This window comes from Melopsittacus undulatus, chromosome 3 (genome assembly GCF_012275295.1).
Source record: "Melopsittacus undulatus isolate bMelUnd1 chromosome 3, bMelUnd1.mat.Z, whole genome shotgun sequence".
NCBI classification, from domain to species: domain Eukaryota; kingdom Metazoa; phylum Chordata; class Aves; order Psittaciformes; family Psittaculidae; genus Melopsittacus; species Melopsittacus undulatus.
The window spans coordinates 91175181-91191000 of NC_047529.1; the positions used below are offsets into that span (position 1 = coordinate 91175181).

Below are 15820 nucleotides of genomic sequence, written 5' to 3' on the forward strand. Positions count from 1 at the left end.
AAGTGTATTTTGATTCTGTCTCCTGGCAATGATTAACTGTTGGATATATCCATTTAAGTACTAAAGCTTTAGCAACAGATGACATCCCAAGGGCAGCTATTGTTCTATTAACTCTCTAAGAAGGGAGCAGTAGCTAAGTTTGTTGTAAGCACTGCCATTGCTGCAGACTAGCAGAGCAATACAGCTACTCTCAACTTCAGTCAGGATTCAGCAAAAGTACAACTTTTTAATTGACACAGATTTTTTTTCTGCTCAATGCCTTTCATGAGGAGAACCAAATTATACAAGTGATTCTAAAGCATGTCTTCTACTAGTGATACAAGAGTGCTAAAAAATTAAAGTAATCAGAGAGGCATACATGAACACTACCAAAACCTAGTGGATCCCACCCACTAAAACAGTAGATACAACAAACCTCTCCAACGTATTTTAGTACTACCATTAAAGCTGTGTCATGAAAAAAAAAAACCAAAACCAAACAAACATCCCCCCCAAAACCCCAAAAACATTTGAGATACAATTGCTTTGCTTTGCTTGTAGAATATGATAAAGCATACAGAATAAGGACAAAAAAAATAACACAAAGCTACTACAAAATAGTACACTGTGCTTAGCAGCTTAGTAGACACAATAACCACTGCATATGAAAAGGTGGTGTTCTTAACAACAAAACCAAACAAAAACCCCCACTAAAGTATGCTATCACATACACTCAGAAAAAATTGTGTGCTGGTAATAAAGTAAATCAGTTGAATTCAAGTATCAACCCATCAAACCACCTGTTTCAGCTACAAAGGGGATGTACCAGCCATGAAGGCACTATTTCTGCCTCTACAATTCCAGAAGAACTGGAAGCTTTAAGGTTTGATATTGCTTCAAGTTATTCACATCAAGTTTCTCCTCTAGGAGAAATAATCCTGCTTTTATCAGCTGGTTAGTTAGCTAAATATTTTGACACAGGTCAGAAATACTAGGTAGTTCTTCATTCATCTGGCATTAAAATGAAAATACACATGGACATTCATGCATGAAAAGCTAGTTAAACATAATACTGAAGGACTGACAAAGTGGAAAAAGCTAGAGCTTCAGAATTAAATACTGCAAAGCAGCAATGCAAGCATTTGACATTCTGCAAAACCTGAGTGCTGTCCCATGGGTTTGCCATGCTTTCTAATTAAAGCAACCTGAATGATGCTACTTTGTGCTTTGATATTCCTTGCTTTCTTTTTTTAAGCATACCTTCAAGATCAGAAGTTTTATACTTCAAGGCCCAAAGTACAACACAAAAACAGAAGTGTGGGAGGGTGAAGAACTTTCTGCTAAATACGGAACAAGCTGGGTAAATAGAAAAACAGCTAAGTATCATTATTTTTGGACTCTGGCTGGCTATGCATGGCATGGTGGCATCTCGATCCCACTGCAGACAACAGTAGTTTGATCTCATCCTTTACTTCTGAAATTGTTGCTTTTCATTTACAGTGCCAGTAATTCCAGATATTTTATGATAAGTAACTACTGGGTATGCAAACCAAATCAACCTGTGATCAAACTTTTACTCAAGGCAACTTCAAAAGACATTATCAGCTTAGGGCTGAGAACTGCTGAGCGTAGAACAAACACATGAAATGGCACACTGAACAGGGTATAATGGAAAAGCGATAATAGTCAAGATACAGATTTTGACACAAGCTTGGTGAAGTTCAAAAACTGAAACACTTGAGAATGAATAAAGACCTCAATAAGACAATACACAACTTGTTCCATAGAAGAACAAATTAACATAGATCTTTCAATTCCCAAATTGTATTTCCCATCCAGCTTTCAAGAACTGTAAAATTTTACCTCCTAACACACACCGGAAACCATCCCCACGATAACCTGCCTTACACTGGCAGCTGAAGGACCCAGGAGTGTTGTAGCAGAAAGCATCTGGATGACAGCGGCCTTGTTGACATTCGTCTATGTCTGTAAAAGAAAAGAGCAATCTTAGGTAACTGTTCCTTACGATGGACAAATGAGAGCCACAAACTAAAATGCAATCCTGCCATATTATTTTCAGGCTTCTATTTTAGGATATCTAGTTAAGAGACAGTTCTGTGAAAGAAAGTCTATACAGAAATGCAAAGGAGGAAGAGAAAAAAAAAAGCAGGCATGCATTTTAGGTTCTGCCTCTCAGCAAATCTGTGCACTCTGCTGTTCTGAAGAATAACTAGCATTAACTGACATAGTACTTTAGAAATACATGCCCATGTTCCTCAAGGAAAAGAACACAGCAAGATAAGTGGAATTTGGCCAGCAACATTTCCAACACATAGTTAGGTAAAGCTGCTCCTCTACTGCACTCCAATTGACATGAAACAGAATATATTTTTACATAGCTTGAGCATCATGTGTCACTGCCTCATTCATATACACCAATATAGTGCAAAGGGTTGCACCAAGTGAATAACTAGTTTGCTAACTGCAATAGTACAATGTCTACATTTAACTCATTTTGGACCTTCTTTAGCTGAAATACTGAAGTGTGAACTCAAAAGTGAGGGGAGGAAAGGACAAAAGCTTAATGCAGTGCCTACCTGAAAGATTCAAACTACAAAATGTCTTACTTTAAGTCCCAGGTAACAATAGGGCACTGCAATAACCAGCCAAGCTGTGAAATAACCGTATCCTGGGCTGCATCAAAAGGAGCTTGACCTGCTAGTCACAGGAGGTGATCCTGCCACTCTACTCTGCTCTTGTGAGACCTCACTTGGAGTATTGTGTGCAGTTCTGGTGTCCTCAACATAAAAAGGACATGGAACTGTTAGAACAAGTCCAGAGGAGGGCCATGAGGATGATCAGGGGACTGGAGCACCTCCCATATGAAGACAGGATGAGAAAGTTGGGGCTGTTCAGCCTGGAGAAGAGAAGGCTGCATGGAGACCTCATAGCAGCCTTCCAGTATCTGAAGGGGGCCTACAGGGATGCTGGAGAGGGACTCTTCATTAGGGACTGTAGTGATAGGACAAGGGGTAATGGTTTAAAACTTAAACAGGGGAAGTTTAGATTGGATATAAGGAAGAAATTCTTTACTGTTAGGGTGGTGAGGTATTGGAATGGGTTGCCCAGGGAGGTTATGAATGCTCCATCCCTGGCAGTGTTCAAGGCCAGGTTGGACAAAGCCTTGTGTGGCATGGTTTAGTGTGAGGTGTCCCTGCCCATGGCAGGGGGGCTGGAACTAGATGATCTTAAGGTGCTTTCCAACCCTAACTATTCTATGATTCTAAAGAGTATAACCCCCCCCAACAAATGGTGCTACCCACCCTCACAGGCTCGTCCATCTCCAGAGAAGCCAGGGAGGCATGTGCAGACGTAGGCAGACCCTCCGGTGTACACACACTGGGCACGCTGAGGAATGTCACAGTTGTGTGTGCCTGTCTGGCAGTGGTTTATGGCATACTCAACAGCTGCAGGTTAGATATAAAGAGAGGAGATGAAAATTTGAATTTCCCTCCATGAAGTCTAAAGGGAGAGAAGACTAGCTGTGAAAGCATACAGAAAATAAAGGAAACATGGGAAAATAAGTGGGCTGGTTTGGGGATCAGGATTTTTTTTTTCTTTTTTTTTTGGTCAAGATCTCCCTTTTCACTGGTGTTAAATCCTCTTATGAATGTTTTACAAGGAACCTAATGTCCTCAGCATCTCCTAGATTTTTTTTAATATTGAACAGTGCAGAAAGGCTACCACAATGACAGATCCTAATATCCATGACAGTTTTGTTTAGAATAAGGGGTCCTGAATAAAGATATGTAAGGCATCTCACAGACATACCTCACATGTCAGCTAGAGTGGCCAGTTCCCTTCACTGTGAATTACTAGATATCCCACTATGCTCATCTAGCACTGACCAAGGGCTGTCATCACTTGGCAACAGATAGGACTGTGACTCACTCAATAGCAGATAAACACATTTGTCAACTGCTGGGGAGATTTTTGACCAACAGTGGAAGCTGGGACCAGTCCTGCAGCTTTTCAGAACTTTCTCACTGTTGACAGCAGTAACTTTGAAGGTATTGCACTGCTTTACACACAAATTATTTCAGGTGGTCACTGGAGCCCTATCCATGCTTACCTGTTATGTCAAAGAAGAGGAAAGGAAACCGTAGTATTTAAAACAGGAGGAGGCAAAATACTATGAAAAGTTGGGCCCAGAAATAGGTGAGTTTGTAATGTTTACATTTAGGAGCAGACTTCCAGGTGCTGTGACAGAGAATCCACTAAGGCTTTCTTTACACATTTCTTACAAGGGATCCAAGACAAGACTCTACAATGCTCCTTTCATCACAGTACGCATATGTGGACTAATACACTATCAGCAGGGAAATAACAAAAATCTGCCAGAGCCAGATCTGAAAACAGCCGTGTTTTCCATTTCTCTGGAGGAGATTACATCATTGCTAGAATCATTTATATCTCTGTTTGAAAAAGCTTTATATTACAAAATAACTTATTCAGAACTGCACAATAAATGCATAAGACTGAGAGCTGGAGTTCAAAGGGAGGACCCAAATCTTCCTGTTCCTCATCCTACAAAAAGGACAACAGGATTTATTTACAACTCTCTTCTAAAGATATCCAGCAAGTCTCACAGCTGGTATGAAAAAGCTGCAGTACCAGAAAAGCTGAATCAGAATTGGTGTCCCACTGCAACCTGCAAAAGCACAAAGATGTTAACTGTTGCCCCTTCTGGGGTTCAAGTTGTCTGTGGGTTATAAAATCCTCCCCTGAGGAAAGGGGAAAAAGATTACCATGGTATTTATTTTCAGTCCATTGGGAAACTAGAGCTCATCTTGGTTCTCTTCAGTCTTACAGATGCAAAATTTGGTTTTGATTGAAGGAAGGGATCAAACTGAAGTCCTTCAAGCTGGGCAAGCAATTACTTAGTACTTGTCAGGAATGTAGCACATTAACTTCACAAAAAAGTGGTAGAGTGAAGCCAGCATGGTCATGGCTGGAGGGAGGAATGCTCCCTTTCAGGTCCAAGTGATAGAAGTGCAGTGGTGGACATAATGGAAAGAACATCAAGTTGCCTTTACACTTCTCACCCTATCCCTTTCAACACTGTGGCAGAAGAAGTTGCTCTTTCCAACTGTTCTGCAACAAGGGGGAAACTTGGGTGCACTGTGAACAGATGTGAATGGTAATTGTTACTGAAGTAGAGAATTGGGGCTTGTGATGGAATGCAATATATGGCATGTAAAGCCACGCTTTCAGGGAAGCAATGCAACTTTCTGCTGAAAGATGAAGGCTTCTCAGTCTTAACTGAAGAACATTCATGGCTATGAGGAAAGACCTGAACACATTAGCTTATCAGAGAGTAACTAAACTTCTACCACAAAGCAGTCACAACAGAAGCAAATGTAATCCTCAGCTATCATCAGTTATTTCCAAATAAAACAGGAACTGGTCCAGTGGTACTGGAAGAGTGTGTATAGGTTTTGTCAGTACAGAATTACTGTCAGGTTGCAAATAGACAAGAATTCCAACAAGAAAAAAAACTAATCTATATCCTATCCTGACAGTTGCAACTCTAGTGGGAGAGTCATTACCCCTCTTCTGGCTGCCATTTGTAGATCATTTTTTATTTAGCTTTTGATGTTTGCAATATAAATGACACCAGAAAGAATCAGATTAATATTCCAGGGTGTAAAGTTTATGGGTTTTCTTTCTGTATGGAGAATTCACTTTCAATATACACCACACACAATTGTCTTGCAATTCTGCCAGATACCAAATGGAATTTCTACAACTTCAGTGAAAAACAGAGCAAACAGGAAAAAAAATCCCTTGCTAGGACAGCCTTAGTCCAGCAAGTACTGATTAACTCAGGCTCCCTCCAGAAAATAATGGTTTTTAATCAAATAACTAATTCAGTGACAACTACTGCAGTTTTAATGGCTCATCAGCAGACCAGCCAGCTTTCCTCCAAATCACAAAATTTTTAACAGTGAAATGATCTGTAGTTGTTCTTTCTTTCCAGCATGATTAACTATCACTTCAGAATAAGCCTGCAATAGCCAAGACACACTCACACTCATTTAGACCTGTGTATTGCCATGTCAAGGGTTGAATCTGTAACTAAAACCTAATCTGTTACATCTAATTTTGGATTAGATAAGGAAAACCAAAATGAAATGAAACAAAAAAAAAACCCCCAAAACAAATAATAAACACCCACCCCCCAAAAAAAAACCACACAAAAAAACCTACCCTCCCAAAACCAAACAAAAAACCCCACAAAGCCTGCAAAAGCCAAAGTGCAGCACTGCAGAAAATGCAGAAAAAGCCCTACATCATCCTAAATGTGAGATGCAAAGTAGTAACTGCTCATTTAAATTTTCTAGCTTTTACAAATTTGGATTTTACTTCCATGTGAAACCTATAGCTAATGGTACAGAAAGGACAGAAGAATTCAATAATTTCCACTTTCTATTTGGAAACATTCAGAATGGGGAATTTTTATAAGATGAAACCAAAGTACTTCAGGAAGCTTCTTCAGTTACTGTTACCTGATGGATTGTACCACTCACTACCTGCAGCATGAGCTCCTGAGTTCAACTTATGTTAGAAGTCACTACAGATCCCTAAAGTTGTTTTCTGTCCCTGTGAGGTGAAGGACAGCTCAAAAGCCTAGTGGGCAGTGCTTTGAAGAAACGTGAAACTTACCAACACAAGTCCGCCCATCGGCTGCAAACTGGTATCCTTCAACACACTCACAGCGGTAGGTTCCTGGCTGGTTGTTGCAGACCGCATTGCTGCCACATAGAGCTGGTTGCTCTGAACATTCATCAACATCTAGAATAAGAAATCCAGTTATTACAAGGATACATTTAATGATACCAGAAAAACAGAAACTGTGCAACTGTTAAATAATAGCAGACCTGCATATTTAAACCACATCTTTGATAGACCATACCTCTTAAGAGGTATTAGTAAGCTGAAAATAAGTTTTCAGAAAACTGCCTTCAGCTAATCTGCACAAAAAAAAACCCAAACAAACCCAAGAGGAGCCATGCAACAAAACCACAAAACTGAAGCAAAACCACAGAAGAGGTCAGGAAATCAGACAGGAAGAAGGAACCACTGAGAAAAAAAAAATTATAAATGCAGCCTACAAGGTGATCAGAAACCGTGATGATTACTGTGGGAACATGAACTTCAGGAAATACTTCCCATTTCATTATCCATATACACTTCTAATCCACTGCTGCTCAGCTCACAGCACCAGAGGACTGAGAGGGACAATGTGGTGCTGGCATTTTCATTTGCAAGTTGTTTTAAGGATTGTGTTTTGGGTTTTTTTTTTTTTTAAAAACAAACACAAAACAGCCTAAAACAACTCAGTTAATAAAATATGCATCATTCCTATTGGTTAATAATTAATACACGGTTTCACCTCTTGAAAACAAGTATTTGTGCTGTGACTTGATTATAAAACAAGCCCCAAATACATTAAAAATACAGAGCTGGGAAATAAGTCTCCTTCAACAAAAAGGATTTTCAAAGCAGATCTTGAAATAGGTGATTTCAATTGGTTCTGCGTGTCTGTGTGTATGCCATTCTTCATCTCCCTCAAGAGCTCGTAACCTAGTTGACTCATTTTAACAAGAACTTGTAGTAAATGTCTCACAACTTAGTTCCTACAGATTTTTGAAAAAGACAAGGTGGGTAGGAAAGACATTTTGCAAGCTAGAAAAACCTACCCAAGCTTGACCCTTCAAGAGAGTCAAATGCCTACTTTGATTGTTGAATTATGCCAGCTACCCCAGCATCCCTCTAACCTATGTTAGAATCATAGAATCAAGTAGGTTGAAAAAGATCAGCAAGTCCAACCTTGACCCCAGACTGCCAACTCCACCATTAACCATGTCACTTTCCCCAAAACAGCCTCTCTGGACATTTCACTTTCCTGGAATGCCTAGTCAATACACCCAAGTAAAATAAATTCTACATTAGATGTCATTTTGTAATGAAAATTTTCTGATACCGTAACAAACACTTCCATCTCCACGGAAGCCAATTGAACATTCACAGAAGAAACGATTTCCAGTTCCTGGACGACAGATTGCATTGGTGTCACAGTTATGGGTACCAGTGTAGCAAGGATTCCGGTTAATGTCAGCAGAGCCATCTGAGAAGAGAGACCATATTTAACCATGACAACTCTACCCAGGTCATAGCACTCAGCTAAAGCCCAAGAGGAGGTTGCTTGTAGAGCACATGAAACACGGAAAGAGAAAAATTTTTGCACCAGGAAGAAGAGGACTTGCAGGTGATACACAGGACATGAATGTTAGACGTGGCAATTGCACCCTGTATTCCTTGTTACTTGTGCAAAGGACTGCAGAGTTAAAAAAATAGAGAAGCCACACAAAACTCTAAAGACTGACAAAGATAATGCATCTCCCAGTCACTGCCATTAGACTCAAAATGCGATTCTTAACAGCTTGGTTTATTAATTTTAATTAGTAGAAGTGTATTTTGTAAATAAGAAAAGTGTCTTTTCTTGTACTCAACCACTGTTCATTTTCAAATTGCTTTTTTTTTTATTTTTGGGCAGACAAACTTGAATAGCTCAAACAAAAATACACTTCATAGGCTGCCTACTTTCCATGTTTCAAGATCACTTTTAGAAATGAGCTGTTTCAATGGCAAATTTTATTTCACTCTTTTGCCCTTTGCTCTGACAACACAAAAAAAATCATTAATAGAGGAACTATAAATTAGGTAAATGATACACTCCACGTGTTTGGGCAGCAACAGAATTAATGTGGCACACTGAGATTATTTCAAACAATCAGACACAAACTCCACTGAATTGCAAGAGGATATAATCCCTTAAATATTCTTCTCCAAGTAAAAATACAAACTTTCAGAGGTCCCATTTTTCATCTGAATTGATGGACCTGGACTTCTACTGACTAATACAACAAATTAATTCAACTCACTAATACCCAACTAATGCACTCTAAAATAATATAGAAGCCTGCTCTTAATTACTCAAAAAAGAGAAAGAGATTTCCAATTCATACATACCACTGATTGGGCCAATGGAATTACTCATAGCATATCGCAGAATCTGCTCATCTCTGTTATACAAGACAAATACACCATCCACTGAGAGCTGCTGAGTAGCAGAAGTAGCATGGTGAGAGTCATCATGTATGCATTCATCAAATGAGATTGTCTGTCGCCACTGATAAGCGCCTGTGTACGTGGAAGCAACCCCATCCCTTTCTGGCTCTGTCACTGTGTACTCCCTCGTGGATGATGAAGTGATCACTGCAACACGGCAACAAAAACACTGAGCAGAACAGGAAACAAAAATACTATGCCAAATGCTATCTGTAGAGTTAAGATACAGGCTGAGCAGTATAAATCGAAATCTCAAAGTCAAGGAGCTATGAAAGTGGATGCATTTCTGTGCAAAGGAATAGGCACTTGACTAGGCTTACCCTGTTCTTAGGTATCACAGCTTTGACAAATGAGTCACATTATTTATCTTAACATTTCAAAAATTTAACTTTACTTTATGATTTGCCAGGTAAAGGAAGGAAAATTCTACTCAGGAAACTCAGATGTTTCTTTAGAAGAATTTAATACTGGATCTGTAAGTGAAGGACAAAAGCCATGTCACCAGCACTATACTACACCTACTTTTAGTTCATTGTAGGATACTGGCTTTGGATTTCAACACAGTTGTGAAGAAGATACATGTCTGAGAGCTCCTGAATGCTTCACTAGTTTTCTACATTGTGAAAAATTGTGACCAAAATTCTTCAAAGCAAATTTGGGCTTGTGGATTCCTCCACCAACAGAAAAGCTCCTCAATACTCCGCTGTTCCTGAGCTTTCCACAGACTGCTTTCTCTTTATTGCTCTTTGCTGCTGCTCGGCCAGCCTAACTGTCAACACCTCAACCTCACTTTGGTTTTCGTGTGTTGAAATACCCACAATTTTATCCAGGAAGAGGAAAGCAAAAGAAGGGAGATTTCCCTGTAAATGGTGAAACAAAGAATGGCTCTCTTACCAAATCTCAGAGTCTGGGGTAAGTAAAAGAGAGAGAGGAGGAAAGCACTGAAGAGACAACAGATGAAACTGATGAGGGAATAAAGAGGTTCCTAATTATCTGGTCATTGTTCAAATTGAGCTCAAATAATACTGACACATGCATATCATTACCACAAGGCACAGTTACTGCAATGCAGTTTATGTGACACATACTGGAAAATAACTGGTGTGCACGCTTTCAGACAAGACCAAAGCTCACTTAATGACATTACCACAAAAAGGTAAACACCAGCACACCTCCTACTGAATTGCTGTGGACCCTACAAAAAGCTTTGCAACTTGTACGACTGCCATCAGCAATGTAAAGATAAAGCCAACAAAAAGGGAAATTGTGAGTATTTTGAAACCACCCGTTCATAGACAGTTAATTTTTTTCAATAAAAAGTTTTAGAAATATTTGCATTGCCCCACACAAAGTCTACCTTCTTTTGGGACCTGATCCTAAGAAGCAAAAATCAACCTTCTGTAAATCAAAGGCTTTTAAGTACACTTGCTAAGAAGGGAATAAAGTGTTTTTCAAATTGTCTTACTGTAGGATTGTTTACTTTCTTATCATTTCATTCTTAAGGAACCTTACCAGAACTGGAAGTGTGATAGAGTTCAGTGTATGGTTCTATATGGACTGATGCACCAGATGGGATCTCAGGTATTCTGCCCTCCATTTCTGTGCTGATCGTAAGGTGACCATGCTCATCAATTCCACTGAATTTCTGCTTGATAACAAGCTTCTCATTGTTGCCAAGAAAAGTTACTTCAGTTTGCCGTGTAAACTCACCACCTAAAGAAATTATATTAGTTAAACCACCTGATATCATATTTTGAAGCATATGCCAAAACAAAATTATACTTTCTATTCAAAGTATTGCTTCTAGTAGATAAAATATAAATAAGTATTTTCTGCAAGCTTTGATGCAGCATAATTGCTAATGTTTTGGGTTTCTACAGAAATAACTTTCAGAGGTATACTAAATATGATTGGATGCTGCATGGAAACTTTTCTTAAGCACTGAACACACTAAATTGCAAGTAAGCCTGAAGAAGCAGGGTCTGTGGTTTTTTAAATTTAAAACAAACAAAAAAGTTCCCACAAAACTATTAGCAGTAGGTCTTATCCTACCCGTGAAATGTCAAAGGAATTATACACTTTAGAGAAAAAGCTCCATTAGGAACACAGAGTTAAAATAAAAATAAAAAAAATCTGGTACAACAGTTTCCAAATCAAAACCAGGTGAAATGTATGTTGTAAATTCCAGAACAAACTTAAACCAGACCAAATCCAAGAACCTCTCCCAAAACAAATGGTTATGCGCAACTAAATTCATAGTAGAGGGCTGTACAGGATAAAATTTTGTAAAGAAACACATGTTCTTGTAGAGCAGATGGGATCTACAGCTTGAATTCATGTGTAAAACCAACCAGATCTGGCCTCAAACTGTTATGAAAAGATGCAATTGTGAACTGGGGTTTCCCTCCAAAAAGTTAACTGAATCATTTGCACCTTAAAGCAATTGCTTCTGTTCAGAATTTCAGACCTTCAGGAGGTCAGATATTAATTTCTCTTTTGCTCTATCAGTACAATCAGGTAATTAACATGTCAGACCTCTTGCCCTCTTGCAGATACAGGGACAGCTTTCTTCGGTAGCTCTGTAAGCTCTAGTATCAAAAATCAGGTCCTTTTTAATAATTACTTTCTTGCAAAGGAACTGGAAAAAACATTCTTCTTTCAAAGACTTGTGTGCTTGTGCATCAATAGTAAATTAAAAAGCCCAATATCTGTACACTCTAAACAAACAAAAATGGTGAGGCTTGTTATGAAAGATCTATTTTCAGCTCAGAATAAACATGTTTTCATCCTATATTGCTTCTTAATACATACTTCTCTCAAGACAGAAGAAAGCAGAGCAGTTTTTTGAACATTATTTTAACTCAGAAATTACCAGTAATACTGAATCCATTTTTATATCCTTGCTGTTCCACAGCAAACATCCATCCTATGATACCTCCAATAGAGGCAAGAGGCAACAAAGAATACCCCAAAGTCTCTGGGATTGTGCTGATAGCAGTGTAGGCACGCCCTTGGTTCATTACAACATAGGAGTGGAGATCAGTGTTCTCAAATATAATTGGAACAGGGTTACTTCCTACAAAGATTCTTCCTTTGACCTTCCCGTTGACTCTCTGAGGGGAACCTGGCAAATCAATACAATCCATCAGAACAAAATGACAGTTCTCACATACTTTCTAAGGAACATGTTCAGAGTGTTCGCTATGTTAAAAGATATTAGTGTTGAAACAAAAGGCAAACACAGAATTCAAACAGGAAACTGTCCACAAGCAGTGTGTTAATTTGCTTATGCATGTAGATATGTGCCTGTATGTGTGTTGTCATTACACAGATGATGTGTGGCCAAAACTGCAAGAAGAGATGCCCTCATGAAGAGTTTTAATTGTTAATTAGCAGATAATCCTCATTAACAGTTTTGTCTGCAAGGATAATTCCATAATTTTGGTACAGTATCTCTGACAGTAAATGGCGTACAGAAACTTCCTTTGAAGATCACACTTCATATTAATAGCTAATGAATATAAATTTGTTCATTCCCTATTAGAAGGCTAACACAATTAGATATTAGAATAATTGACCTGTTATTCTAATCTATTTTTTGACTGAGTGGTCAAAACTATTGACCATTTTAAAGACTGTTTTACACAGGTAGCTACTCTGTATTGCTATTTTTCTTCTGTATATAATTTTCTACATGCAAATTCAAATTCCAGAATCACCAGATCCTTCTCTTTCTCTGGAAAGTTCAGCTTCATGAACTGAAAGCTAAGTAGAAGCTTTTGCTTTCCTGTCTTATAAAGCACAAAGCCTGCAGTCAGCTATTTTGGTTGTTGAAACATATCTATACTGCTGGTCATGTCACTGAGGATTACAAGTGTATACATAAGGAATTTGTTTATGGATTTTACACAGGAACAAAGTTTAAATGGGTATCTAACAAAAATCTGGCAGATTAGCCCATTAGTGAAGAAGTTTAAGAGTCAGACAAAGAGGAGCCATGCTCTTTAGTTTAACAATCAAAGTAAATTTGTTCATCCACTTTGAACTGTTCATTTCTAGAGTGAGGACCATATCAGATTATAACACATTCAACTTTCATGACTAATTCTAGCAAAATAAAATTAAAAAAAAAAACCCAAACCAACAAAGCCCCCAAAACATTGGATGTTACGCTATTAAATCATGCCAGTTACAGAAGAGTTTATTTTAGGCAATCAATTACATGCATCAGGCATTTTAACATTACTTTCTAGAAATAATAATCTGCTTCATTCAAAAAACCACACCATTTTAGAAAGCATAGCTCACCTCCCAAGATATCTTTCAATACATCTCAGTGACAAGTCCTTCAAAATGTATGTAACCACATCTTTTCTTGTGCTGAGCAGGTCCCCTCATTCAAGAATGCCATGTGTAATTGCTACATATGTACCTCATTTTCAAAAACATTACCTTCTGCTATGCACTGTCTGCCATTTCCTTTGTAACCAGCAATACAACTGCAACAAAATCCATTGGGATAATCTTTGCAGATGGCATGAACAGAGCACTGGTGGCGGTTGTTAGCACAGGTCTGTTGGACATCTGTGTTGTAGCGAAACACTGTAGAAAGAAAGACTAGACACTTACACTTCATGTAATTACTATAGTGTTCACATACCACTGCTTTAGTTTAAAATCTCTCTAATTTGATTATGGTTTCTTTTCATTTTCTCTCAAAGGAAAACAAACAATTGCAATTGATTTCTGCTACCCTTGCAATATGCAAGTAACATTCTACTATTTTGGAGAAAACATCAGGGCTTCCAGGTGTTAGAAAGCCATTTAATTCTATTGACTTCTGCCAATATGTTGAACTGTCTTAGTGAAATTAAGACACACAATTTTAACCTGTCCTTGTTTCCAAAACAAGGCAAAAAGATTTTCCAACCTCAAAATAAAACACAACAGTACAGTACCCAGGACCGTGCACTGGCTGATGCACCCTGTAATCCTGATTGCTTTACCCTTTCATTTCACGGAGAAAGCAATTCTCACATCTGCTTCAAGAAACAAGTAACATCTTTACAGTCACACAGTTTTGAATTTTCTATAGAAAGCTGCTCAGAAGTTAGAATTGCTAATCCCACCCTGTAAGACTTGAGGCCATGAAACCCTACCCAACATTTTTTACAAGATTTACTATTCCTAACCTTTATTAAATTACCTGTATTCAGTAGCTCATCTGTGAAAGGAGAAAAAAAGCTAGATTTCAGTAGAACTGATCAACTAATTCTTACCAGGAGCAGCCACTTAATGCAGCTGTTAAAGTTAAGATCATATGTTTAACAGGAATCCTGGGCAAAAGAGATTGGGAAGTCAGTTCTCACCAAGAATGTGTCATCTTCAGGAATACGATATCTCTGTAGGAGGAATCTTTCTTTCAGAGGGATTCAGATTCCACAGACACACTGTAAATGTGCTGTCCTGTGAGCCTGACAGGGAAACTAGTTTACCAGACTGGCAACATTTGAGTCTAAGATGACATCCAAGTTAAGTAGCTCAATGAATAACACAAACTTATTAAACATGTCTAGATTTTCAGACACAGAGGCAGTGAGAAGGAAGCAGATTATTTCTTTAGTACTTCATTTTTTTTGCATGCCTCTGTGTTTTCACAGCCTATACATCTCAGAAGGACCCAAGTGGTACAAAAGACCTTACCTATACCAGTTTCATCAAATTCTTCCACATCTATGACTTGGGGTTGCTGTGGGGGAAACTGCTGGACCTGGAACTGACGAGGTGGGGCTTTTGCTGTTGGGAAATCTTGATGACTGTAAAAAGACTCAGTTGAAGGTGTTTCAGTTATGTCCTGGTATGAAGTCAGAAAGTCTTCTTCAGCCAGCTGAGGAACACTATACGTCACGTAATGCTGATCCTCCTCTGTGCTATCCGTACTACTGGTGACATACTGCTGTCGTATTTCAGTGGAGCCATAATCAGACATAAATGGTTTTGAAGTCATGTCCTGGTCTTGTTCACTGGATTCTAGGTTCTCCAAAATGTTACTTATCTTGGCAGGCACAATACTGTCAGATGAGCTACTAATCTCGAACACCCAGATACCTTGCTTCCCAGCATTGCTGCTTCTATCAAAGATAAGCACACACCAAATGAAAATAATCAAGTACAAGTTGTGTGGTATTTCTAGCCTACACAAAATGCTACCCTTCACTGACAAGTATCAGGACAAAACTGTTGAATTATTTTATTCACATATTTATCTACAGGTACAGTTTATTCAGCTATGAAAGTCCCTGACAGTTTGGATGGCATTTTTTTCTCCACACCCAGAGCTCTCTTCCTTAGAATTTCTAGCCTTCTTGTCTCCAAAGTGATGGGAATAAAGGGAGACAGCTGGGCCACAGAGATCTTGCTAACACTAGAACTTCCTAACTCATTCCCTTTCCTTCTTGTTCACACTTCCTTTCAAAAGAGAAGACTGTCCAGGATAGACTATGAAAAGTTAAAATCTAAGTGGTCTTATTTTTAAAAGGAATAACTAAATGGCAGCTCCTGCCACTAACAATGGAACCATGAACTTTCAACAAATTAGACCAAAGTACTCACATTTCCCATGAGGGTGAATATTTATCAATGACAG

At 38.6% G+C, this 15820-nt stretch overlaps 1 protein-coding gene across 1 annotated transcript in view; it reads right to left on the reverse strand.

Moving 5' to 3' along the window:
* NID1 (nidogen 1) overlaps positions 1-15820 on the reverse strand; it is a 46824-nt gene that overhangs the window by 20133 nt on the left and 10871 nt on the right. Inside the window, exons 4-12 of the mRNA XM_005146045.3 lie at positions 14878-15305; positions 13627-13776; positions 12047-12298; positions 10687-10887; positions 9076-9321; positions 8027-8170; positions 6706-6834; positions 3303-3446; positions 1843-1965 (exon numbers count right to left, since the gene is read on the reverse strand). Coding sequence (XP_005146102.2) covers positions 1843-1965; positions 3303-3446; positions 6706-6834; positions 8027-8170; positions 9076-9321; positions 10687-10887; positions 12047-12298; positions 13627-13776; positions 14878-15305 — 1817 coding nt within the window. The remainder of the gene's footprint in view (positions 1-1842; positions 1966-3302; positions 3447-6705; positions 6835-8026; positions 8171-9075; positions 9322-10686; positions 10888-12046; positions 12299-13626; positions 13777-14877; positions 15306-15820) is intronic.